General features: G+C 35.6%; 1 protein-coding gene across 1 annotated transcript; it reads left to right on the top strand.

Moving 5' to 3' along the window:
• Positions 1–36: 36 nt before the first annotated feature.
• Positions 37–27,257, top strand: LOC137395015 (uncharacterized). Its single transcript, XM_068081799.1, has 14 exons — positions 37–136; positions 279–318; positions 635–781; positions 3,135–3,211; positions 7,828–7,939; positions 10,755–10,874; positions 14,231–14,339; positions 14,835–14,962; positions 15,849–16,130; positions 17,111–17,259; positions 23,519–23,695; positions 24,075–24,171; positions 24,958–25,094; positions 26,930–27,257. The coding sequence occupies exons 2-14, from the start codon at positions 309–311 to the stop codon at positions 27,095–27,097; spliced, it is 1,713 nt and encodes a 570-aa protein (XP_067937900.1). The 5' UTR covers positions 37–136; positions 279–308; the 3' UTR covers positions 27,098–27,257.

Below are 27,257 nucleotides of genomic sequence, written 5' to 3'. Positions count from 1 at the left end.
GTAGCGGTTATTTTCTTCTATAGGTCGCCAACTACGGAATTTTGAAATTTAGAATTAGTTGATTGGTTGAACAATCTACTTCCTGTCCCAGTTACCCATTCGCGTATCGCTCCAGCGTACGAGAGGACCTAAACCAGTAAGACATAAACGTAAATTGGAAACTGCCTGTATGTTCAACATCCTTGTTTTTATTGTAGTTTTTCTAGAATTTTTTAGTGTTGTTATTTATGCTAGACATAAATATAGCACTTATCTTTCTGTTCTGCTCATTTATGTAGGTTTACTGGATTGACCGTTAATCTTCAACCATGTCACAAGGTAAGATCTGGTTGATATTGATGTTATCACTTTATTGCGACGTTTTTACTGCTTGAGTGTGTTTGAAAGACCTTGCATCTTTTAAACTTTAGAGTTCAACGATATTTTTTGTCATTTTTTAACTACATGCAATTTATTTTATTCATGTACCTTTTACTCCAGCAGTTTTTAACCAAAAATGCTTGAATACGGTTTGCTTAGACAAATTGTAACCTGTTGAACGTATTTCTGTGGATACATTGACTTTCTGTGAGATGCAGAATAGTATCATGATATCCTTAGCTTTGATATTTGAACTGAGATCGACATTTTGCAGACAAAGTTATTCTCACTCCATCTAAACGAGGAAACACAACGGTGTTGAGAATAGACAGGGCTAGCAGTGTTAAAAATGCGCCGGTGTATCATGAAGGTCAAGGAGTAAATCGTGGTCTTATTATCAATGAACAAAAAGCTACCCCAGGTAAATATTCTGTTCATTATATAGTAAGAAACACCGAATTAGTATGCTTTTATCGCTAGCATCTTTTGACTTATTTACAAATTCAATAAATAATAGAAACGGTTTACTATAATAGCCATAATAGCTTTTCAATTAGTTATATACCATATATAATTAAATGATATATGATTGCTTAACTCATTCACTACATAATTAATTTTTAGATTGGACGTAATTAATCAGCATTAACACAAGCTATTCAAAACAATTGTTTACAAAATTTTGTATGACCTTTTTACTATATGTTCAGTTTTCACAATGAAATAATAAAACTGACCAACGTACTAAAATTTTTAGTGATCCAATTTTTCAATCAGTGCTTTGGCTCTTGCAAAAGTTGAGCGAAGACAAACGTCTCTATTGCAATTTTGACTTTGAAAATCAACCAGTATATTCCGAGTTTACTTTGACCTAGACAATCGTCATATTATATAACGCATACAACTAACATACATAACTAACACTCTAATTACTAATCTAAAACATGATTATTAAGTACTGAAACCAAGAACTTTATAATAGGCCTGTTATATGTGTTCAATAAAAAAGAAATTTAGATTTCAACAAATGGGTTTGGAGATGGCCTTTCACTTTTTGCTCTACGCTTGTTGGGTCACCATTTGCAATTGCATGTAAGCACAATTTACCTATCTAAATACGTTTGAAGTTCAGAGGTGGCATTCCATCCGGGAGGCTCAGCCACATACAGAATGTCTGTATTCACCTATACCATTGCCAAAACCCACAAAAACTCTCTTCCGCCATTTCACAGTCTCACGTCATTTCACAGTCTCACGTCATTTCAGTCTTATGTAAAAACTGTGAATAGATTTACTATATCATGGTCGGTGTCGCTACAAGTTTTCGTTTTCGCTGCACCTCTTCTAGTTCAGTGGTCTGGTTTGTGCTGGCCACAGTATAGCACTTTTTAGCTTTTTGTTTTGTCAGGTCACACAAAGCAGGTCTGGAACAAATGCCATAAAATTCTTATACTCTCTATGAGCGAGTTTTTGAGCTTTTTCTCGGACATACTATGTTGGGAATCGTGCACATTTTATATATTTCAAATCAAGATTATAAATGCTATCTATCACTTATAAATATCATTTACTGTCAGTTCTACATGAACATAAGCTAAGATAGTCTCCCCAATAAACATTTGAACATGGAAAATCTGAATCCATTCTCCTGTGGCTTCAATAAAGAGAACCAAGCCACACAATGTAAGAAGCCCATGTGAGGGGCTTTCTGTCTTAATTATATTGTATGTAAGCCCCAGAGAGGGGATTATTGTAGTGAATGAGTTAAGGAAACTAGTGTAAACCCCCATTAGTTTCACTTTTTGTTGTATGTTACTGATATATAGCACTTTAATCATACATCAGCTATCAAATATATTGCATTAATATTTATGGTTTATTGAATGACGATGATGAATACATAAATTGTCAAATTGCGCTCCTGAATTTTTGATATTTTTATGTTATTAAGTTCAGGTTTTTGTAACCAAATCTAATTACTATTCAGAATTAATTTATATAGCTTAATATAGCAGGTTTATTTAATTTAGATGAAAGTTAAAACTGTTTTTACAGGTCGTATTGAGCCATTATGAGGTGAAACAATCTGCCCGTATTATCAAAAGGTGTTGGATTTCGGGCCTCAGTTTTTCGTAATCGACTAAAATGTGTTATCAAAAAAATTTATCAGTTGTCAGTTTTACTAACTTGTTCGCAGCTATAGATCCGATTTAGCAAGAAATTTAGCCTCGCAGCAACCATCATCAGATCTAATCAAGGATCAATAATTAGTTCATGCTTTGCCATCATATTAGAGCTTCATAAAATGGCTATATAAAATAGGCGTTTTGAAAACTGCCACAATTTAAAGAGGTATTCCCCATCAGATAAACAATATAATCATGTAATGGAGATTTATCTCACACCTGATGATTTTCAGAGTGAGCGATACTAAAACGCATGGGCCTTTAATTTTTATAGTTTTATTTTGAGCTTATTCCGTGGTCTTCCACGCGCATTCTTGAAATAAAGGTTTCTATTTATCACAAACACAAAACAGTTTTTTTTTAATTGAAATGTACAAAAAATCTGATATGGTTGCCCACACAACACGCATGATGCATACATAGATACTGTTAAACTATTAATTTCATACTAAATGGCAAATCTCAAAACATTGTACCATATTAGGTTAAAATAGTTCCTGTACTCAAAACTTAAACAAAAAGGGAACATATTGGTGTGTTATCAATTTTATGCATGCGTTGACATTTACAGCCAGTCGATATTTGTAGAGCCGGAGGAACGGGCCCAACTTCAGCTAGAGTTCAAGTGCTGGCTCATCAACTCCGTCACTGGTGACAAAGTGCCCGTATGTTACACAGCTCTAGGATATATTAATCATGACTATTTTAAAGCAATCAAAATATATCCCTTCCCCTGAAGCTCTTTAGTCAGTCTTTAGGAATCTAGCATCTATCTTACCTTGATTGTTTAGTTTGTGGCTCCTTCATGTTAGTGTTACCATCATTAAATCTTAATCCATGTTCTAGTAAGTAGTATGTCTATCCCTTATTCCAAATTCAAAGGCTCAAGTTAGATTGAGAACTGTTCATCAGCTGCATATTTCAAATATAGTAGTCGTATCTTGAGTGTACTTAGGTGAACGCAAACTGAAGAAACACTGTTAGACTGAATAGTGATATGTAGGTATGGCGAAAGTTTGGGTGACCCAATGTCTCATTGTTATGAATTACACTGAGCTTCGTACACTAGTGGCGAGCCATTCCTTCTCCTATCATGTAATACTATTTCTACAAATGTTAAAATGTTTGGAGGTTGTCCATACATTCCTCAAAACACAGACTTTGGTTGTTAGAATTGATCAGTTTTCTTGTCGCTCATCCTTGCCTCAACACTGATAAATATTTCTCGTGCTGTATAAATGTTTTGGCAGATATACCGCAACGCTTCTCTCTTGTATATTGAAATACGATTAAAGTTTTTATGTATAGAAGTCTAAATAGGCATGAGGCCACGCTCAAACGATACCACGATGTGAAATGCATTACATTACAATTTGTGAAACCTGAAATGTCTCAGTTATGTCTGTTGGGTTGCTTGTGCAACTTTACAGACATTCATGGGTAGTGTATAGTTGGTCTAAAAGTCACATTTATTGTAAGCTATATATGTGGATGATTGAAGGTTTGCCATTGAAAATTTTAACGACTTGATAATTTCTTAATAATTATTTTTCAAACTTAATTATAAAATCGATTATAGATACGTAGCTCTCACTCTGCCCTTTATGTGATACGACATTGAAGTGCTGAAAACTATGTCTGTTTCTTGCTGACTCTTCTAAGGATGTATATCGAAAATCAAACAATTGGGCAGCTAAAATTTAAACATTGTTCATGTGCGGTTTTTGTAAAATTTAAATAAGTTGAAACAAAAAATGGCTGACTTTTCAGCCACAACCATATACCATGACTCATATTGATGACTAATATCTTAGAAATGCCTGTCCAAAGAATAACAAAGCACATGTAATGCTGATAATGTTTTCGGGATAGGGATATTCGATACAGGAACTTGATATTGTTTTCTTGATAATCTTTTTGAGGAACTTTATTTAAAATGGTTGAATATTCGACCATTTTAAATAAAGTTCCTCAAAAGCCCTGGACAACAGAAAGCAACGCATTGATGATACGTTGTTCAGTAGATCAAGTTCTCGGGTTGCATTTCAAAAACTTTACTATTCCGGTTTATAGAATATATAAAACAAAATTAATCTCTTTTAATTCGCTATTTTAATATTTAATATTTTATATTGTTATTGGTGTCCAAATTACATATTACAGAACCAGAGTTAATCTTACGTTAAGAAAGTACATTTGTGTTCATGGGAAGGTCGGGTATCTTGGGTATCATGGGTATGAATATCCTATCATACGGGTATCTTTACGGTCTTGTCAAACTGTCTCTGCCGAGACCATTTGACACCGCCCTGTTGGATAGACCTACTAGCCGCATCGTGATTCAAGTCTGTTTACTCTAAGTTAACCAAATAGGAGATAAGAACTAGCTATGACTCCTTTTACAACCAGCCAAGCATGAGGAGCCGAGTATGACTGGTCAACTACTTATGTCTAGTGCTCTACATACAGCACTTGTTCTGCTTGTATGGACACGCAAACTATAATCTGTAGGATGGCAGATAGGTTGTCTTTCATTAGTGATCAAAATGTCTGTTCGTATTGAATGGCGATACTGTTTCGCGGCTTTTGTTAAAAGTGTGTTCTTAAAAGTAACCTGTCAAGCAGTTCAACATTGGTTAGCTTACGGTTTCAGTACAGCCATTCAATTTTAGTTGTATCTGGAGCAGTAGTAGGCTGGTGCAATATATAAGCTATAATCTAGGAAAAATAACAAAATGCAAGGAAACTCTTGACACGCTTTTCTATATTGTGAGCTGAAAGTTGCGGCATTGATTTTAAAGGATACAATTGATGTAGAATGTGCCAAATAAACATTGTGATATTTTGGTTAGATTTTTCAATGCGGATCAGATGTGGTAAGTAGGAACGGCGGCAAGTGGGAACGGCAGCAAGTGGGAACGGCGGCAAGTGGGAACGGTGGGAACTGCGGCAAGTGTGAACACCTAATGAAACAGTTATCTTGTGAGAAAGGTCTACAAAGCTATTTCTGCTGTCATCAATTTCTTATTTCTAATGGAAACCGTTTTCATATCTCACCGCTCGTTCAAACTGTTTTGCTTTCCGCCAAGGTCGTTCACCAACAGTAACAACAAATTTCTGGTTCCTCAATTGGCCTCACGTTGTTGTTGAACTGGTTAAACTGTATGCCATAGCTGAAAATATGTATTATAACCCATGTTCTAGCAAATTCACTACATTTTTTGCACGTTTTTTTTGCTTTTGCAATTATCAATAGCCAGCGGGATTTCTGTTACTTGGTAATCTTGAGGAAAGTAGTTTGTAGCTTTGTTCTCTCAATGTTACTGGTGGCTTTTGGCATTAGTGCAGTCTAGTTGTCCATAGTTGTGTGAAGGTTGGCCTTGGATACCCATAAGGCCAACCAGACCAACTGCATCTCAAGTTTGCATTTGATATTGTAGCTTTAATATGACTGATATGAGCTTTAGTTTTCACTTTTATTCATCACATTTGGCTCTTGCATTTCTAGGAGTAGCATGTCAAAACAATGAGAGTTTAAACCATAACTGCCACGAACAACTTTTATTGTATTTACTAGGTAAATCAGACATGCTGATTCCGATTTTGTAATCAAAATAAAGATTAGGCCACTAACTTTCAGAGTAATAAAGGATTTTTTATAGCGTTTTAATATCGGTCTCGAAAACAACACGATCGGCATAACAAGCTCCGCCCATAAATAATTGACGTAACCTAGCTTTTTAGGAACAGAAGTTACGTAGAGATGTTTAGACCGATTTAGAATAATAGAGATGGGTGTTTTAAAATCCATTAATATCTAAATTCAGCTTTAAAAATAATATCAGTCTTTTCTGAAAGGTAGATAAGCTATTTAGCATTGCATATTTAAAAAGCGCGATAACAACGCTAGCTCATGATAAAACCGCGCTTTTTGAGCTCATTTTTCTCGGCGTCCAGCCCATTTAAACGTCATGTAACAAGCTGCAAGCAATTTTAAATAGTTTATATCCCTTTCATAAAAAACTGAAATTATTTTACAGGCTGGATTTAGATAATAATGGGTTGTAAGACACCCATCTCTATTATTCTAAATCGGACTAAACTTTCCTAACTTCCGTTTCTGAAAAAGCTAGGTTTCGTCACATATTTATGGGCGGAGCTTGTAATGCCGATTGTGTTGTTTTCGAAACGGATATTGAAACGCTTTAAAAAAGCCTAAATGACTTTGAAGGTTACTGGACTAATCTTTATTTTGAGTACAAAATCGGAATCAGCGTGTCTTATTTACCTAGAAAATACAATAAAAGTTGTTCGTGACAGTTATGGTTTAATTAACACAAGAGTATGTAATTTGTCCTCTTAGATAAGCTGAGTTTCTTATCCTAGTCTTAGAGAGTGACAGCGGGTCTGATGCCACTGAGAATAATTGTAAACTAATTTGGTATCTGGGATATGCTGACATTGTTGGCCTTTAAAGAGAGGACGCAGCTGAGTTTTATGAGGCTACAAGGTCTTTTGATGCGTATGTGGGTCAACTGCATTACAAAGAACATCGCTACACAGTAATTATATTTGCCTGTGATGTTTGGTGAACTATATGTATGCGAGTAGTAAAATAGTTTAACAGTTAATCAAAGGTTTCTGGTATATTTCAAATAAAATGATGATCACTTTTGAAATTAAATTTTTGCATTGACCGCTAGTGACAATACAACTAGTAGCAATACAACTAGTGCTGTATTTGAGAAATATTAAGTGCAACAAGTCAGGCCTGCAAATAAAAACTATAGAAATGTTATTGGCAATCAGAGATGTTTAATGCAAAGCATAAAATATGTAAAGGTAATTGGGTATAGAAATATTATTATTCAAAGGTGGGTTGTTATAAAAAGTAGATCATAAAGAACTAGACTTTATATAAATTCAGTACATTTACTGTACCTACCAAAATACTTTGATATAAAATAGTCTATTGCACAAGATGAGGCTGTAGAACTTACTTATAAAGCGCTAATGTATCATCTGGTCAAACACTTTGGACATTTTCAAAGCCTTGATATATCCAGACCTGCCCATAATCATAGAGAATAAAATTTAGGTAACGCGTTCCCCAGTATTAACTATTAAAGCCCCACACCACTGTTAGTAAAACAATTTTTTGAGAAGGTATCTGTTGAAAATCTAGAGCGCGTGTGTGCAGCTTGCGACTGGCTGATGCCCTAGCGGCATATCATGCTTATGTTGTCTGTCGATTGTTTGAAGTCATACTGTTTTTTCGCAGGAGAGCAGACAGCTGAAGTTCTGGTTCAAACAAGGGGCTTCTTATCTTGACAAAGTTTCCCTCTCCTATGACTTTTTCAGGGAACTTGTTCAGCCAGACCAGTTTCCCCGCGGTGAGATACCTTTTATGGAACTTTAAAAAGTGTATTGTTATAACACAAAACTATGTATCATTTTCTCTATCCCTTAAGTAAATTATTATTCAAGTTTGACTATTAATAGATGCAAGCTTATAATGGCATGAAAAAAATTATGAAGTCAAGCGTTTATCATTTACTCTGGTAGATTGAGATGAAAATTGATTTGATTTGCAAAGGCATTTTGGTAAGAAGAGATCTTTTTATGTGAATTCAAGTCGTTGTTGATGTAATAGCTATTCAAATGCATTTAATCATACATTGTATATGAATAACCTTGCCTAAATAATTGGTTACCCCTTTCCTTAAAGTTTTGGATGAAACAGCAATTCCTGAATAACGCCAGGGATTAGTATATATTAAACCATAACTGTCACGTACAACTTTTATCGTATTTCCTAGGTAAATCAGCCACGCTGATTCCGATTTTGTGCTCAAAATAAAGATTGGTCCACTAACCATCAAAGTCGTTTAAGCTTTTTTAAAGCGTTTTAATATCTGTTTCGAAAACAACACAATCGGCATTACAAGCTCCTCTCATAAATATGTGACGAAACCTAGGTTTTCGGGAACGGAAGTTAGGAATGTTTAGTCCGATTTAGAAGAATAGAGATGGGTGTCTTAAAACCCATTGTTATCTAAATCCAGCCTGTAAAATAATCGCAGTCTTTTACGAAAGGTATATAAACTATTTAAAATTGCTCGTAGCTTGTTTTATGATGTTTAAATAGGCCGGATGCCAAGAAAAATGAGCTCAAAAAGCGCGATTTTATCGCAAGCTGGTGTTGTTATCACCCTTTTTTAAATATGCAATGTTAAATAGCTCATCTACCTTTCAGAAAAGACTGAGATTATTTTTAAGATTGAATTTAGATGTTAATGGATTTTAAAACACCCATCTCAATTATTCTAAATCGGTCTAAACATCCCTACGTAACTTCTGTTCCTAAAAAGCTAGGTTACGTCACGTATTTATGGCAGGAGCTTGTTGTGCCGTTCGTGTTGTTTTCGAGACCGATAGTAAAATGCTGTAAAAAAGCCTTCATTACTCTGAAAGTTAGCAGACTAATCTTTATTTTGAGTACAAAATCGGAATCAGCGTGTCTGACTTACCTAGGAAATACGATAAAAGTTGTACGTGACAGTTATGGTTTAAGCTTCAACTTTGATTTAGTAAAACTTTCATGGAATTCGTATTGCTTTTGTGTCTTCAGTGAGACTAGATCCATGAATGCCTATGAAACAAGTTCATTTTCATTCGTTTTTATATGCAATACTTTTCATAAAAAGCTGGCCAATATAAGAAAAACTGAACACTTCACACGCCCTAGATAACGCTGTCAGAATAATAACTTTTTAGAGATATTTTCCATGTCTGATCTCAGCGCCATGATAAATGTTTTTCAATTTTACTAATGTGAAATGTAAGCATGCATCTCATCAGCATTCATTTGCTGTGAACACCTACTCGTAACACCTAAATAATGCAGCCTTCGAAATCCCTAAGTATGCAAAGTGGAGATGCACACAACCAACATGAACTGCACACTAGCGCAGTGAGCTAGCTATTTCCAGTCTTATTTGCTTAGCACCAGTTATTGATTTACTATAGTGCCTGCTTTCAGCATCTGTTATGTTCAATCTGAGTTATATGCTGCGGTTGCTCTGTGAATGCCTGCCATATGGCCATCAGTTGCCACATCATGTACATGTAGCTGGTAGCTTATCATATAAGCTCAAGAAGACATGTCTCTTTTTTACATAATGAGTTACCTGCCCTAAAAGTGAGGTAGTCAATGGCAACTGTTGTCAGTTGGAGAGTTTGTGTCTTATACAACTGCCTATCATCTGCTTCTTTGTTTTGCCATTGATAAAAAGCACCTTGGCTCTCCTTTACCTAGAAAACTTGGTGAGGTTTCCCAGCCTATTTCAGGGTATCTGATAGCTCGCTCACCGTTTATAGACTATAATCGACTCTATACACTATCGAATAATTGTCTCTCTCTATAAGTTATCCAATATCCCTTTATAGACTATGTGATAACTTCCTCTTCTTTACAGACTAGCTAATACAGCAATGTCTTGAGATACGAATGCCCCGAAGTGCAAGAAAAACTCCAAGCAAAGTTTTGCCTTGAGATACGCGACAAATTTGAATTACAAGAAAGATCCCGATGCAGCCACTAGGTGGCCGAGTATGCGAGAGACCGCTTACAAAAACAGCATCGCTTGATCTTTCTCATTTGATCAAAAAGAATTGTAAAAGATTTGAAAAGGCCGGCTAAGAGTGAAATCAAAAATAGTCAAACCGGAAGAAGAAATTAAAGTGAAACAGAATTAGAATTGAGTTTAATGTAAGAGTTAAACGTATTTTCAAGTGTGTGCAGAGTGAACTGATTGCATTTAAATTAAAGTTTAAAGTTTTTATGTTACAATGTGATAAAAGTGTAGTGGACCAAATGTGCTGGCGTCAAATCTTTCACACCGCCAATAGCATTGCATGATAATGTTAGTTTATTGCAGATCATAACCATCACAGGTATTTGTTAACTCGTGAGCATATGTGGCGAATGAGAACAATTAAAAATACGTTTTTTCATAGTAATATCATTTTTGTGTTTTTCGGAGCGTGATATTTATTTATTTTGTATAAAAAACATGGATTCCAGATACGACTGATTTGATATACGAGCTCGGTTCTCAAGGTTCTCGGTTAATTCAAGGTATTACTGTAATCTAATAATCATCTCTGTTTTAAGGACCCTCTGATAACATTCTCTCTTTTCTATAGACTATCTCAACTTTGTAAAGAATTGTATGAAGCAACTACAAAGTGACAAGTTCGCCCTGTTGAGTAGGATTGATGTGGAGCTGACACCCCTCGACTCTACCCAGGAACAACTTATACAAGGTAAGAACACGCATGCTGCTTTGTGTACAATGTACTGACCTAGTTAATTTACGGACACACATGTTTCCCTCTCAAACTGTAACTCTTCACCGCACTATGAACCTCTTGTAAATCAGTTCAATTCTTTGATCGCATCTCTTTCAGCACTCGTGTCATGTTGCTTGTCTAACAGTTCAATTGCAAGTTGTATGTGTAGATAAAATATATTCAAGATTGTATTTGTTAAGTTGGGTTATTAAAGGTACTGTTAGGCCATGTTCAGGTAAAATACGGTTAACACCATGTTAACAGTTAACACCATGTTATAAAGCATAGTCTTTTTCATAGAATCACCACATTTCAGGTCATTTGAAGCATTAGTTTTTTCTTATACACGTAACTGGGAAAATGTACATATTTGGCTACGGCTCGAAAAACAACCATGGTCAAGACCAGTGATTTTACAATGTATAAAAAGTATTGTTTTCACAATGCTAGTAATAGTTCCTGAATGCTTTGACAAATCATGATATATTTTCGCAGTAAAGACCTTATGCTAGTAGTATGTGCAGAAGATTTCAGTGGTATATTCATGCATATACTAGAAGCATTTAATGGGATCTAATAAACAAGTCATAAGAGTGATATCGTTTGAAACAATCAAAGGAGATGCAAGATAAGATAATCCTTCATCTGCCTAAACTGTGCTTTATCTTTCAAGTTGAATTTAGCTAATAGTTTTTGCGCTATTATTTTATATGTAAACTCGTAACGCCATAAATTCATTGGTCAGGGGCCTTAAACTTTGATAGGCAATTCTTTTTAACGTTAAAATTTATTTCGTTTTCTATCTACACATATTAGAACATTTATATGGTTGACAGTATTGGAATGGTTTTACTCACTCACCTAATTATGTATAGATGTTTTCGTTGTTAAAAAAGTTCATAAAAATATGTTCTCAAAATTGTTTTTGCGTGTTATCAAATGACTGATCAAATAATGGTTGTTTGTCGAGTTGTAACCAAATATGCATATACATTTTAGCCAATTACAGAGAGCTGTTGCTTCAAACGACCTGAAATTTTGTGATTTTACATCAGAGTCCGTTTAGCAACAGATGGTTAACAGGTGTTAACAAATAGTTTCACCTGAACATGGCAAAACAGGTGGAATATAGATACAAAGATACAGTGTAATATACAAAATGTATTTTTGCTAATGCCGCTATCTGTCCTGTACTTGCTGGACACGCAGGCCTATTCAGCCCCTAGCACTAGTAGAGCAATGCTTTCTCAATGTAACCTGCATATTGTTAAACCATAACTGTCACGTACAACTTTTATCGTAGTTACCAGGTAAATCAGACACATTGATTTCAATTTTGTACTCAAAATAACGATTGGTTTTCTAACTTTTAGAGTAACGAAGGCTTTTTACAGCGTTTTAATATCGGTCTCGAAAGCAACACGATCGGCACAACAAGCTCCACCCATAAATACGTGGCATAACCTGGCTTTTTAGGAATGGAAGTTAGGGATGTTTAGACCAATTTAGAATAATAGAGATGGATGTTTTAAAATCCATTATTATCTACCATAAATTTAGCCTTAAAAATAATCTCAGTCTTTTCTGAAAGGTAGATAAGCTATTTAACATTGCATATTTAAAAATGAGCTCAAAACAGCACGATAACAACGCTAGCCTGTGATAAAACCGCGCCTTTTGAGCTCATTTTTCTCGGTGTTCAGCCTATTTAAGCATCATGTAACAAGCTACGAGCAATTTTAAATAGTTTATATATTTTTCATAAAAGACTGAGATTATTTTACAGGCTGGATTTAGATAAAAATAGGTTTTAAGACACCCATCTCTATTATTCTAAATCGGACTAAACATCCCTAACTTTCGTTCCCGAAAAAGCTAGGTTTCATCACATATTTATAGGCGGAGCTTGTTATGCCAATTGTGTTGTTTTCGACACGGATATTGAAATGCTTTAAAAAAGCCTTAATGACTTTGAAGGTTAGTGAATCAATCTTTATTTTGAGTACAAAATCGGAATCAGCGTGTCTGATTTACTTAGAAAATATGATAAAAGTTGTACGTGACAGTTATGGTTTAAACTGAACGAGTAAGCATGTAATTAGCCCAAGCTTCTTTGTATCACCAAACAAACTAAGGGCTGACCAGTGTTATTATCAGTCCTGCTACCAACTGTTACAGCCAGATCAAAACTGATCCCTATTATTATCCCTATTAACTGTAATTTTCTATTAACATCCTCTTTCCTAGCAGTATCATATGGAGTTCTTATGGGCGCACAACTCTCATTGCGGTATTTTACTATATATAGTTGACCAGGTGAAGGAGTCCATAGCCCAGGATGAGATCGATGGCATGCCATCTATTGGTATAATTCCGGCCTCAGTCGTTGTTCGCTTTGTTCTCATCATTGTAATATTATTTGCTACTGTCTTTCTCATCTGAATGAGCTTTCAGCTCATGGTGCATAATGCATATAATAGCAAATTCTCTCTAGCCTTGCCATGAGTTTTAGTAACTGATAAATATCAGTGTGTTGATGTAATTTGTTGACAACTGGCTCATATAGTCAAAAGCGTTTTTATGCTAATAGCGTATGCAAGATTTTAGTTTGTGTGTGAGTGCAACGTGTGAGCTTGTTGAATGTAGTGGGCAGTATTAGCTGTCGCCAATAGCTGCTAAGTGTGGTGAAGCTTTCTAGAGTAGCTGCAGCTTTCCTAACAGCTTGTTTCATAATACTGTGTTTTCCGTTTCACAAACTAGAAATTGGAATTTTTGAAGGCTCTGATGAACATATATAAAACCTTTAGATTTGTATTATCTGTAATTGACATGCCAGTTGTTTTTGTGTAGGCTGTATAAAATTTGATGATGCAACAACTAGGAGCTAAATTTGACCAATGCAAGCGTAAAACAGTGGACTTTTGGATTGGTCAAATATATTTTCTCTTGTTGTCTCAATAAAGTTGGATTGCCTTATGTCCCCTGTTTTTGATGGCATGAGCTTTTAGAATTTGAAGGAAACCGAAGAATATTAGTTATTCTCTCTTTTCAGTTCCAAATTGGTGAAATTTTTGTGTTCAATTTTCCAAAAGTTGTGAATTTAATTGACACAATTTTTAGATACCAAGTCAATAATGCCTTATGAGCGGCGTATCAATAAGCAGCCAATTCTTACATCACTTATCGGTTGAGTACTCTTCTTTGTAACGAGAGTTGTTTTAGGTTGCATGTTTTGATATTATGATTAGCCATAAAAAACAGTTATTCCCACGTGTTTCGCGTCTGTTCTTATGATATTGTTGTTGTTGCAGCCAGCCTTTTATTTATAGGTTTGCAGGAGACAGACTCGAGGAGCAGAGAGGAGAAACTTAGAGATCAAGTGTTGTTTTTGTTAGAATCTGCCTATCCTAACATATTGGAGCTTGACGATCTAGCTAAGTATGCAGCTAGTTTCATCGCTTACCAGCTAGGGTGTATGGTACTAACTAAATTTGTATGTTACTAACCAGATATGTATGTTATCAACTGGATGTTATTAATGTAATGTTGTAAGATTTTGGCGGAAAATTCTTTGATTTTGATACAGAATTAATCAAGGTGGTTATAAAAGTCGTTGACTACTTACTAGGATGTTGTAGCTTGTTCGGTATGATCTTGTAGTGCGGCTAGTGCTGTATTGTGAAGTTATACAATCCTAGTGCCTTAATAATCCTAGAAGTGCCTTACTAAATCTCCGAAGATATCATATTTATCCATAGCAGCTAGGAGGTATAATAGATTACTTTTTACGCTAGATATATTTTGGGAGGATCTTTGTCGTAATAGTTATATCGGCTGAAAACTATGACAAAATATTAAATTATTAACGAGTTGGCGGGTTTAGACATTTATCAGGCTGCTTACTGGTTCAGAAGAAGGATGTCTTATGCATAGGATCATGGGAATAACGGAAGCCGAAGTGCAGCAGATCCTTGAGGAGCTCGCTAGTAGAGGGCTGGTCAAGCGTATGGATGACCAGAGGGGAGGTTGGACGAGGAGGGTGCAGATGGACGAAGCAACGGGTAAGTACGGTTAAACTGAGAGTTAAGCGGTCGCTATGAACTTGCCGTTTGTTAACCTCAGAACACATGTTACACGACACAATATCTCAGGATAAATGAGCCTAGATATGCAGATAGATATAAACCGGACCCTTCTGCTGGGAAACTAAAATTCTCATTTACAACATTGTTACTCTTTGTGTATTTAGTCAACAAGCATAAATTATAGCCTAACGAAATCCTCATTTTGTCCTTATTTCAAATTTGTAAATTTATGTTTTTGAATAATTATCTAGGCTGAATTCTTAACATGTTATTTTTTAATGGCTGAAGATAACAATCTCTACAGATATGATCACACTACATCCATTTTATTTGCATATCTCAAGTCATATTGTTTCAACATATTACCTTTAGAAACAAGAAATCAGCTCATGAAACCATATAATATGTAAGCCAATCACTTTTATTACATGAGTTTGAGGAACTGCGACTAATTTGGTTTGGACGTATTCTACACATTATATGCTGAAATATTCTGTATCTTGACAAAATTTTGAATTTAGTAGTATATAATTTGTTATAATACAAAATTTTGTAATTGATGGGAGTTAATTTGTTTGCTTACTACTAGCAACTACGGTAACAAGTTACAAATAAGTTTAAGAAATTTGTTCAATGAACAAAGAGATCCAGTTTATTTTTCACACCATCATATGTTGGGTTATGATTTAGGTATCTCTTTTTCATTTTCTTTATTGAAGTCCCCATTGGGCTGTTACTAAACTTGCCCCTTTATAGGTTCACGGACATTATGTACGATGTTGGTATTATACATGTAGAAGGGTTGCATGAGTTTGGGAGTTATCTTTCCCTCATGATGTTATTTTATTACACTATGCAACAGCTGAGGAGGAGCCAACTATAGTCATACAGCAGATGCCAACGCTGTCCAACAAGCAACAACCATCCATCGCTGTCATCACGAGCAATTACTACGAGAAGCTGGCTGTAGACGCTATGATGGAGGAAAAGACAACATATGTAAAGTTCCAGGCGGTAGGCGATGCTCACGTTTACACCCTCGGCTATATCGGTGACCATAGGGTCGTTTCGACCAAACTTCCACAGATCGGAAGGGGTCGAGGAGCCCAGATCTCCGCTGGTAACAACACGACGAGGCTGCTCGGTGAGTGTTTTGCGTCGAATTATCAGCTTACAGCTGTAACTTGCTTACAGTGCAATATTGCATGTGCATTGGGCAATGCTTTATTTCGGCTAGCTTTCTATTGGTAAACACAAATGTTCTTTTTGAAAGCTTTCCCATACATGTATTACTTTGAAGGTTTTAAAATTTGTTCGTAGTTAAACAGCAAAGATTAAAGCCCTGTCACTTGTAATATTGTCTCTATTTTAGATATTCAGTTGTTTCTGTATCAGTTAGTTCAGATCACATTAATCTTGTTTCTTCATTTATAGTGAGACATTCGAGGGGAGTCTATTTTATTTGCATTAATTAAAATGACATACATTTAGTGAATTACATACATATATATTTACTACTGAAGTAAATAATTTTCTAAAAAAATAGATAGATAAGTAAAGGTAATAAAGACTCAACATGAATTATGGAGCTTTTAGAATTGTTAGTACTCAGCTTTTCGGCGTTTCAGCTAACCTCAGTTTTGAGGATATAGTCGAGCCTCTTATAGTCGAGCCTCTTATGGTCGAGCCTCTTATTAGGCATTAATATATATATATAATGTTTATAAGACTAAAATTTCTGTGGCAACTGCAATGCTTTTTTAACTTAATTGCTTTGAAAAATATAAATAAATAGTTCTTTTTTTTGCACTGTTAAACTCAATTCATCATTTTTAAAAGCACTGATTTAATTGGCATTTATCTTTTCTTCAGAGTATTGTAACCACATCATTGTAACCCTCTCCTGGTTTTGAAGCGTTTCCAGTTTTTTACATGTGTGTACCATGATTGTTTTCATCGCACGGTTGTTGCCTTCTCTTTGTTCGGCACATTGCAATCTCTGCCACAGTACCAAACTTTTTAATTATGGATTATGCTCTTCATAATCGGAGATTAGCCGGAATGACAAAAGGGCGTCCTTTACCATTACCTTTAGCGTAAGGTGAATTTGGCATTTATTGACAGGTACTTTTGACAAGATTGAACATGTCTTCATGGTTGGTGGGGCTGGAGGTGTTCCTCATTATACAGACTACTACAAGCATGTCAGACTCGGGGATGTGGTCATGTCCACTCCTAATGACAAAGGACACATCTACGTTTTTTGTGAAAAGGTTTGTAATATAGACTCTGGTATACATGCTCGGTATGACCAAAGATTGTTTTGTGGCTGAAACATCGGCAAAGCTCTTTTTTGTATCTTTCCGTAGCTCTTATATATATATATATCTTAGCGTATATATATATATATATATATATATATATATATATATACATACTAGCTGCATTACCCGTCTATATGAACAGATTCACGTGCAGCATAAGGTTTATTGAGAGTTGTCTTTCATACGGTAAAACAACTCTAAATATGCGTTCTACTGAAAATTGTTGTCCTGATCAGAGAATGCATGCACATATACATGTCAATGTTGTGGAGAACAATGGAAATCTGCAATGTGTCTTACAGCTAAACGCGTGTAAAATCTAGTAAATGTGTCATGATCACAGAAACCATGGTTAAGTCGGGATTATAAGATTTAGAGTTATCTGCATTAACAGAAGGAGAAAATTCTCACAATTATTTTGCAAAAAAAATTTCATTCTAGCTTAATTACAACAGATTTTATGGTCAATAAACTGAATGCATGTTTACCATCAGTGCGAAAACCTAGTTCCGAGAAAACTGGTGTTAAAGTCTGAGAAACGAAAACCGATGCACAGTTTTGTTTGCATTTCAAAACGTCATAGCAACCAATATTAAGAGGTTGTGATATTTATCTAGATTTCTGTATTTGTATCAAAAAAATTATGCTGAATTTAAAAATCTAAACAGATTTTGGCTGGTTGTCATAGAAATGGCTGTATATCTATAAGAAAATGTATTACCTAATTTTGCAGATATTAAAAACGGCTTGGCAGTGCTGCGATATTGAGCACAACCGTAGTATGATCAACAAAATGTTAAAAAATAATAATAGCAGTAACATATTGCACATCATTGGTCACTTCATACTTTGATCTTGCAAATTCGAATAATTTTTCTTATAATCAAATCTTATAAAATCGAATAATTATTCTTATAATTAAATATTGTAAAAATCTTATATGAATGGTTAAGAATATATCATGGTCATTCCCTTTACTTACACTGCTTTTGGCATCAGTTGGAATACCAAAGTACTCATTATAAGTGTCAAAATGTCAGAATTATCCCTCAAATCGGCAAAAAAGAAACGATTACGTTTTTCGGACGCCATTTATCAGTACTTCCTGTTTAGCATAGCAACGGTTTTAAGGGGTTTTTCCGAGGTTTTAAGACATTTATTATCTAAACTGACTTCAGATTCAGAAAGATCACTCTTTGATTAGTCCAGAAGCATGTGTTATCAAAATCCTTACCAAAATTATAAATTCAGTTAGTGGAACTTTAAAGTCGACTAACTCAACTTCGTGATTTGCGACTTAACCATGGTTTCTGTGACCGCGACCCAAATATTCTAGATTCATGTGTCTAGATTCATGCATCTGTTCACCCTCATCTATATTTGCAGTTGACGATCGCGCACTTCTGCCGCTGAGCCCCCGCCTCGGCTGACCAGTCTTTAACCGCCGAGCAGTTGACAATCGCGTTCTTGCACTCGCAATCAATCGCTTCGCAATCAATCGCCTCACAATAAATCGCCTCGCAATCACCTCCCACTCGCCTCGCAATCAATCACCTTGCACTCGCAACCAATCGCCTAGCACTCAATCGCTTTGCAATCCATCGCCTCGCACTCGCCAACTCTTTCATCCGGAAAGCCGTGCCTGGAGACTCTCGCTGTACTCGGGACAAAAAAGGTCTCCCACGCATCTCCGAGTGACGCCACGGCCCCAAGCTTAGCTGTGCTACCCGGCGTTGCCCGGGTAGTAAAAAAGTCTTTGCACAAAAATTTGATTTGTATTTAACATATAACAACATTTGCCATTCTAACTTTCAAACTACATATCATGAAAGAAGTGTTTTGTGTAGTTGAAATAAATTAAGAGAGAAAATAAAACAACTGTAAAGGTTTTCAAACCAATGTAAATTTAAAATTTCATAACTTTCAGTGACCTATATCTTTTGCTAACGTATAGCGAAACCTCAGTTCTCAAACCTAATCAGTTCCAGAAGGTAGTTCGAAAACCGAGTTGTTCGAGATCCGAAACAATTTTTCCCATTCAAATAAAATAATGTAAATTTTAATCCGCTCCAAGGCGAGAAAACGACTTCGGTAAAGTATTTTTTCAACATTTTACACTATAAGCTGTACTTGTACCTGGGTAATAAAGAAGTCTTTGCACAGAAAATCTATTTGTATTTAACATATATAACAACATTTGCCATTCTAACATTCAAACTACATAGGTAACATGAGAAAACATGATAGGTAATGTATCATGAGAAAAGTGTTTTGTGTAGTTGATTCGTTGTGTAGTTTGAGGAGTTAATTCGGCCCTATACTGTGTTGCAGGACTGTAGTCAAGTGCGAAGTTTTCTGTCCATACACGGCGCCTGGTAGCAGCAGCTGCAGTTAGTGCATATCGCTGTTGTCGCCATTTCATCTGCTCTCAAAATTCAGCTCACCGAGCAGCTGTTGTAGCTAGTGCATCATGTTCTTGTCGCCGCTGCATCTGCTCGGAGGTTTCTGCACGTCTAGCCGCTGTAGCGGCTGCTCTGAGCCGTTTGAGTCGCTGCTGGGTCGGTTCAGTAGTTTCTGCACTTCTAGTGGCCGCAGCATCTATTCTGGCCTGCTCTCGATGTACCTGCGTTTGTTCAGCGGCTTCTGCTCGTCTAGCTGCTGCTTTGCGAATTCGGTCTCTTTCTCTACGGGAATCAATCTGTTCTTGCGTTTGGGCAGTAGACTTTTTGGAAGGCATTGCACTGCTTCAAGCATTTTTAAAATTGAATGAGATGGTGTGCTTTTTTTGTAATATACACTGCTCGCTTTCTTCTCACCGTTGCCTATCGCAACGCTCGGAGGGCCCGTGCAAGTTCTGTAGTAGCTGTAGTACTCGTAGCTGGAAAAAAGTAAAAGTAACTCAGCTGCGGAAGGAAATGAACATGTTTACTATCACAAACAGTGGCAAATCCAACGTTTTCAACCCTTTCACTGAAGTAGACTCATTCATGCGCTTTCTATGGTCGACCGCCGTAAACACATTTTTGCGACTTTCCCAGCAATTGCTAGCAACTGAATTTTATTATTCGTTGATAACATAACCAACGATATTTAAGACTTTTATTGTATTGACAGTGTTGTCCAAAGATTTCTCTATAAAATTAGCCTAAATTTAATTTTAAATCTTTGTTTGAGAATTTCCAACATAACCACTTCGGGTGCATGCGCCGCTATAGCGGCTTCGAGTATATTCCTTTCAAGTTCATCAGCCGGTTTTAGGCTTTGCGTAGTTGCATTACTCATCGATCTATATTTAGAGCCTGCTTACAGTTACACTATATCTACCAAACTAAGCATGACCTTCAGACATGTTTGCAGACATTGGACTGGTCAAACAGCTATGGCCAAATGAAAGAATTTTGAGTAATATGCGTTCAAATTTCAACATCGCGATCAGTTAGTAACAACGTGTAGTAGCTAGTAGTGAATGCGTATAAGCTTCAATTCAGCGATAGAAATGGCTAGAGGTGGAACGAGACAGGTTTTTTAAGTTCGAGACGAGACTCGAGACACTGTCTTGTAAAAATTCAAGACTCGAGACACGAGACAGTAAAATAATGAGCATTTGGTGATGATTTCACTACACAAGTACTAGCTACTTGGTATATATAAAATTAATAAAACTATTTTTAAATTGAATTTTCACCTGGTGTAAACGATTTAAATACAACATTTTAATAGCGATATGCATGTAGTTTTTGTAAACAAAAGTGACACAAACAGCTCTAAAATACCGAAGTTAAATATTCTAAGAATTTTGAGCTTGATTGATCATAATTATTATAAACATATTGCTTTGTACAGGTATATTTTTACCATCTATTGAATAGTTCTTACTTTTTAATGTAATGTGTAATGAAACCGATAGCCGTCGCTCTACAAAGAAATACCGCAACTAAAAGAACACACGATAACACTTTCATTCTTATCGTTTCATTAATGTTAAATTTTGTTTATGTATTAACTGTAGTATGTCAATTATATTTAAATTGTACTCATGAAATTATATTAACTACTGTATACAAGCACATGTATATTCTTATATTGAGCTAACAAAACGTCATTGTTAACCGAACACGGACTATGGTCGACACGGCCTTTTGTTCGTTTCTCCGTGTCCGGGCAAGTTTTACCCGTAATTGATAGTATATACGTAAAAGAGGCCCGAATTCTATGAAGGGCAGTTGGTGATTAGACACGATACGATAAAATACAGACATTTTACCCGCAAGAGTTGTCCAATTTATTAAATTGGATTATCCGAAGAGTAATTAGATACGACCCGGTATCTGTTTTAAGGACACAGAACCGAACTAAAATATAACAGGGCCGTTGTCCGGACTACATGATTAGACTCAGTGGCCAACATAATCAATAGCAACAGGTAGTAACGGACTGGGTATAACTTTAAAGGCAGCTGCCCGCAATCCATTACAATATATGGAGTTGTTGCTACCGCAAGAAGCCATGTTTTAACAACCGTGCGCAGGCGCTTTAGTTCTATTTCCTGTCTCGAGTTTGGCAATAGTTAAGTCGAGACGAGACCGATACGAGACAGGTCGATACTCAAGACGTCTCGTTCCACCTCTAGAAATGGCAGGCTTCCAGTGGAGTGGTGACGAAGATAAGTTTACAGCTATGGAAGAGACTGTAGATTGCATTTTATACACAGTATAATGATTTAATTGCTTGTTATCATATATACTTTTATACATTTATATGCTACCCTTATTAGTCAAATGTGTTCGTAGAACACGAATTTTAATAAAACCGCTATTTCATGCTACTTTCAACGTTTATTATTTTTAATTTTTGAAATAAAAATAATACGATCAGATAAAGTATTTTCTCTGTTTTCCAAAAAGTATAGGTGTTCTATGTGAAAATGTGAGTGCTTCTATGGTTAAAATGACATTTTGTTGACCCATGTCATAATCTGTAGAGCATCATGATTTAATTGTACCTGAACGCGAAATTGGATTATGCAATTGTACCCGAAGTGGTTAAAAACAACCATTTTTTGTGCAAGTTTTGAAAACGCCACCGAGTTAGAAAACAATTACTTATGTTGTTAATATTATAGCCGATTCAGAATTTTGTGATTGTACAGATAATTAAAATAGCAATAGCGGTAATAGCGATAACATAGTAAATAGCAATAACATACAACAATACTAACCTTTTCGATGTAGAAATTTAGTAGGTAAAGCGCAGTAGCAGTACCCGTGCAAGTTCTGTAGTTCTGTAGTACTCGTAGCTGGAAAAAAATTAAAAGTAACTCAAAACGAAATGAACATGTTTACTATCACAAATAGTGGCAAATCCAACGTTTTCAACCCTTTCACTGAAGTAGACTCATTTATACGTTTTCTATGGTCGACCGCCGTAGATACATTTTTCGACTTCACCAGCAATTGCTAGTAACTGAATTTTATTATTCGTTGATAACATAACCAACGGTCTTTAGGACTTTTATGGTGGTGACAGTGTTGTTTTAAGATTTCTCTATAAAATTAGCCTAAAGTTTAATATTTTAATCTTTGTTTGGGGATTTCCAACTTAAAAACGAACATTTTTGTGTAAGTTGATCAAGGGCGTCCGAATTAGAAAACAAATAACTACTTATGTTGATGACATTATAGCCGATTCAGAATTTTGTGATTACACAGATAAAACAAACGTTCTAGATGGAGTTTCAAATTGAAAAAATATCATGAAGTGGTGAAGTAATATCGGCAAAATGGCTGGAAGTCGGCCGATAGCTGAATTTGTACATAGACGCAAATGAAAGGGTTATGTATTAAAAGTGTGGCAGTTCATAGACAATACAACATTGTATAACAGTACAATACACGTATATGTAATAGATTATATAGATATAATGTTCCTAATCATCAAATACTTATAAGATTTCTTACATTCTAAGAAAAAGTATGGTTTTTGTCTTAAAATTTGCTTCAAATGCTATAAATTTGTTAAACCTAAACTAAACCATTGCTGACAACTTCCAGCATTTGCGATCTTCTCAAACAGGTATTATTTTATCCCATTGTGAATCCGCTAAAATATTGTAGTGTTAATCAGAAATAACTATCAATAGCTCATCTTTTGCAAGCTCGTCCTTTATTGATTTCATTAAGAGGTGGCAAAGTAACTCTCAATCTTACAGCTTGTCGAGGATCGAAAAACACATGAGATCAGTTACCAATTGAAGACATATGCTCCTAAAGATCCCTGCATTCAAGAAAGGGTTGGCGAGATTCGTGACTACTGCTACGCTAATCCAGCCGCTAAACCATGGGTAGAGTACATTCATGAGGGCCAGGCAGCGCTCAGGGGGCAAGAGGTGAGTCCGTTGCCAGTTTGATTGTGTATATACATGCACTAGCTGATAATTGGGTAGATTGTTGCCGGTTGCTTTGTTACAATAGACCACCAGAGAAGGCTCCGATACCTGGAGCAAATGGTGTTGACATTGGTCGGTACAGGATACGCCCCTATAATGTAACCATCATTTTTATATAAACGTAACTAAACGTAAATAATTTATGTAAAAATTTTGCAAAAAGAATGAGATAGCTCAGCATTTTTTATGGCTCCGTGTGAGACACTAGGAAATGCTCTCCTTTCATGGCTCCGCTTGAAATGTACTTTTTCGTATTACTTGCAGTTTCAGTTGTAACTCTGACAACAATATACTTGTATATGATTTATATATGATTTAGGCAAGCTTTGAGCGACCGCCACCAGATACAGACAAGCTTTTTATGCACCTTGGAGATGACAACGTATTGGAAGTAGCACATCCACAGCCTCCACAAGGTATTTATGATAAACGTTACACCCCTCTTTTTTTCTTAGGCACAGCTCCATCTTTTTGTACCTCTACACTTTGATCACATCCGTCAATTACTCATAACAACCCATCATTTTGTTGTCTTCTTTCCATACAAAAATGATTTCTGTTTCCACTTTATAGCGATCTTACCACACCATCGCCTTAGTTTTTTTGTCTACTTAACAATATGTCTGGCCGATTCTGTTGCAAATAATTGCAATGTTGACTGAGACATACGTATGTAGTATTAGGTGCTTCAGCGTATTAGTATTTCTAATGCAAGTTCCAGGTCCTAGATATACAGTTTAATCTCATAATTGACATCCTTAATGCAAACTAATTGGCATTCGCATCTACCCTCTCCTCTTATCCTATTTGGTCCCATCAGTTGTTCACTTGTTTTCTCTAAAAGCCCTTCTTTTTCACCCACCCTTAATTAACAGTAAACTGGAAGTCCTGTGCGGCGTGAGAGATCATCATGTGTAATAACTGTGTGCACAATTATTCTATGAAGCTTCAAGGTGGTCCTGGATATCTGAGTTTAAATGCAATGCGTTATTTTCTAACCACCAAGCGTGGACAGACAAGGCTCTTATCATCCATGCTTACCACAATTCTTCACATTCAACACATCTTGTTCACACTCACACCCAACCTCTACGCCAACCTTATTTTCCATCAACACACCGTCCTATTAAAGAGCTGTTTTAGTCCAGACAAATTTAGCGACCCGAGTCTGTTCAGATTGAGCACATACATGTATTTTGCAGGGGCACACAATGACTCCGATAGTAATATACACTTTGGCCCTGTTGGCTCAGGGAGATCTGTTATCCGAGGTGCAACAGCGAGACAAGAGTTTGCATATAAACACGGCATACAGGCTTTTGACAAAGAGTTTGATCAGGTAGGCGTTAGCCTAGGTCTAGTGAGTTCATAACATGTACACGCCGGAACTAACCAAGAAACAAAGCTTCTGGCTGCAGTTATTTTATGTTATTGACATTTAGTCTGTCAGCATTTTTTCAACACACCAAGCTAGATATATGACTCATATATATCGGACTAGCGCAGGTATTCAGCGTTGCCAGGGTGCGAAATTTTTTTTCCCAAACAGGTTTACATACGGCAGTAAAATTTTGGCTTCTGATTGGTTTTAGTAATTGAGTTTTAGTAATCAAAACCTACATCATTACATTAAAAGTCAATAGTTATAATTAGGGAGGAACACAAAATTCCAAAATTTTATTCAAAATAGCTTAAATTAATGAGTTTTAAGTGAGCGCCTCTTACGTTTTAACAGCACTTTTTGAATGAAAACATAAGTTTTACTACGTTATTTAGAATTTTGTGTTCCTTTCTATTTATAACTATTGACTTTGTAATGACTAATGTAATGATGTTTGACTAATGTAATGATGTAGGTTTTGATTACTAAAACTCAATTATTAAAACCAATCAGGACCCAAGATTTTACTGCCGTATGTAAACCTGTTTAAAAAAAAAATTTCGCTGCCAGGGTGGAGGAAGATATTTATAAAACAACTAAGTGATTATGTTGTTCATTTACATATTCACCATCTCTACTGGTCGAGCGGTCTACTGTAACCATCTCTGCTGGTCGAGCGGTCTACTGTAACCATCTCTGCTGGTCGAGCTTTCTTTCAAAGCTACTTTCTCAAAATGCAGACTCGTTACAGCATAAACTTCACATAATTTAAAATATTTTACGTCAAGTTTTTATGTCGTACTATGTATAAAAATTCTAAATTTCATATAATAATTCTAATATAAAAATAAAATATAACTTTTAAAGCCATATGACGTGAAATGTGACGACTGCGCAATTTTAATTTAGTTGTATAAAACATATTTAATTGTTTTCTATTTGTAAACTAGACCTTGTTACTTTAAAATAAAACATATTTATTTATAAAACAACAACCTTTATAAAACGTATTTAATTGTTTTCTATGTGTAAACTAGACCTTGTTATTTAGAATAAAAGAAAAACTTGATGTAAATCCACATTGAAGGTTCCCCTAACATATTAAAAAATTACCACAATCATCGACCATAAAACGAGTAAAGTAATAAGAAAAAGGAGAAACATTGTTGTTATAAACCAATAGTACCACAGTTATGGTAGTCATTAGAGTGAAGTCTTGTCTCTTTCCTTTTTGATTGAGCAAAGAGGTGAGTTTGGGAAGATCTTGGAACAGATTAGGCAATTTACATGTATTTAACTGTTTGTACAGTCCATATACCGTAAATTGTTTGGAAAGGATTGTTGGCGTTGCAGGAGTATCGACTGCAGCTCAATTTAAAGGTGAATATCCAAAAATTCACCAAAGGTTTTGGAAATGGAAGTAGAAGTCAATGCATTTTACATAAGCTATTGAATTTTTGAAAATTTGGTGATATGAAACCACAATAACTATGTTGAAATAATAAAAGAATTTGGTGACAAAAAAGTGAATGAATTTTTCACTGAGTATTACCATGCAAATCTAAAAATCGTTGCCCTAAAACCTTGCCTTTGATCAAGAATATATAGGGTTCTTCCATATTTATTCTATCGAGGATCTATTCTATCCCTATCGAGTCCTGGAGACTTAATTTAGGCAGAGCATGCACACAAACAATTGTCATATTTATTATTATATTCAATATATATAATGCATATGTATAAGATAGTCATGCACCTCACATATAGCTGTTACCATAAAATACTGTTTATAGGTACTGGACTCGATCATCGGGAATGTGAAATACAGTTTCGCAATTATCCGCGGAATTGTCGATTATGCTGATGGCACATCAAATGCTGCAAAGAGATGGCTACCTTACGCTGCTCTCGCATCAGCGGCATATATGAAGACTGTTATTCGCTCAATGCCTAATATCTGAGAGCTAATACTGGACTTTGGCAAAAAATAGTTACCAATTAACAGATTTAGCCTGTTACCAACAACACTACTGCTCCTATATTATATTCAACTGTAAGGCCTCACTATTTTTATATAAAACATCCTAGTTTATAGTCTAATAAAATATCACCAACATTGAA

Source organism: Watersipora subatra, chromosome 4, assembly GCF_963576615.1.
Source record: "Watersipora subatra chromosome 4, tzWatSuba1.1, whole genome shotgun sequence".
Lineage (NCBI taxonomy): Eukaryota > Metazoa > Bryozoa > Gymnolaemata > Cheilostomatida > Watersiporidae > Watersipora > Watersipora subatra.
Note: the sequence above shows the minus strand (reverse complement) of the source record. Positions and strands in the feature narration are given on the sequence as shown.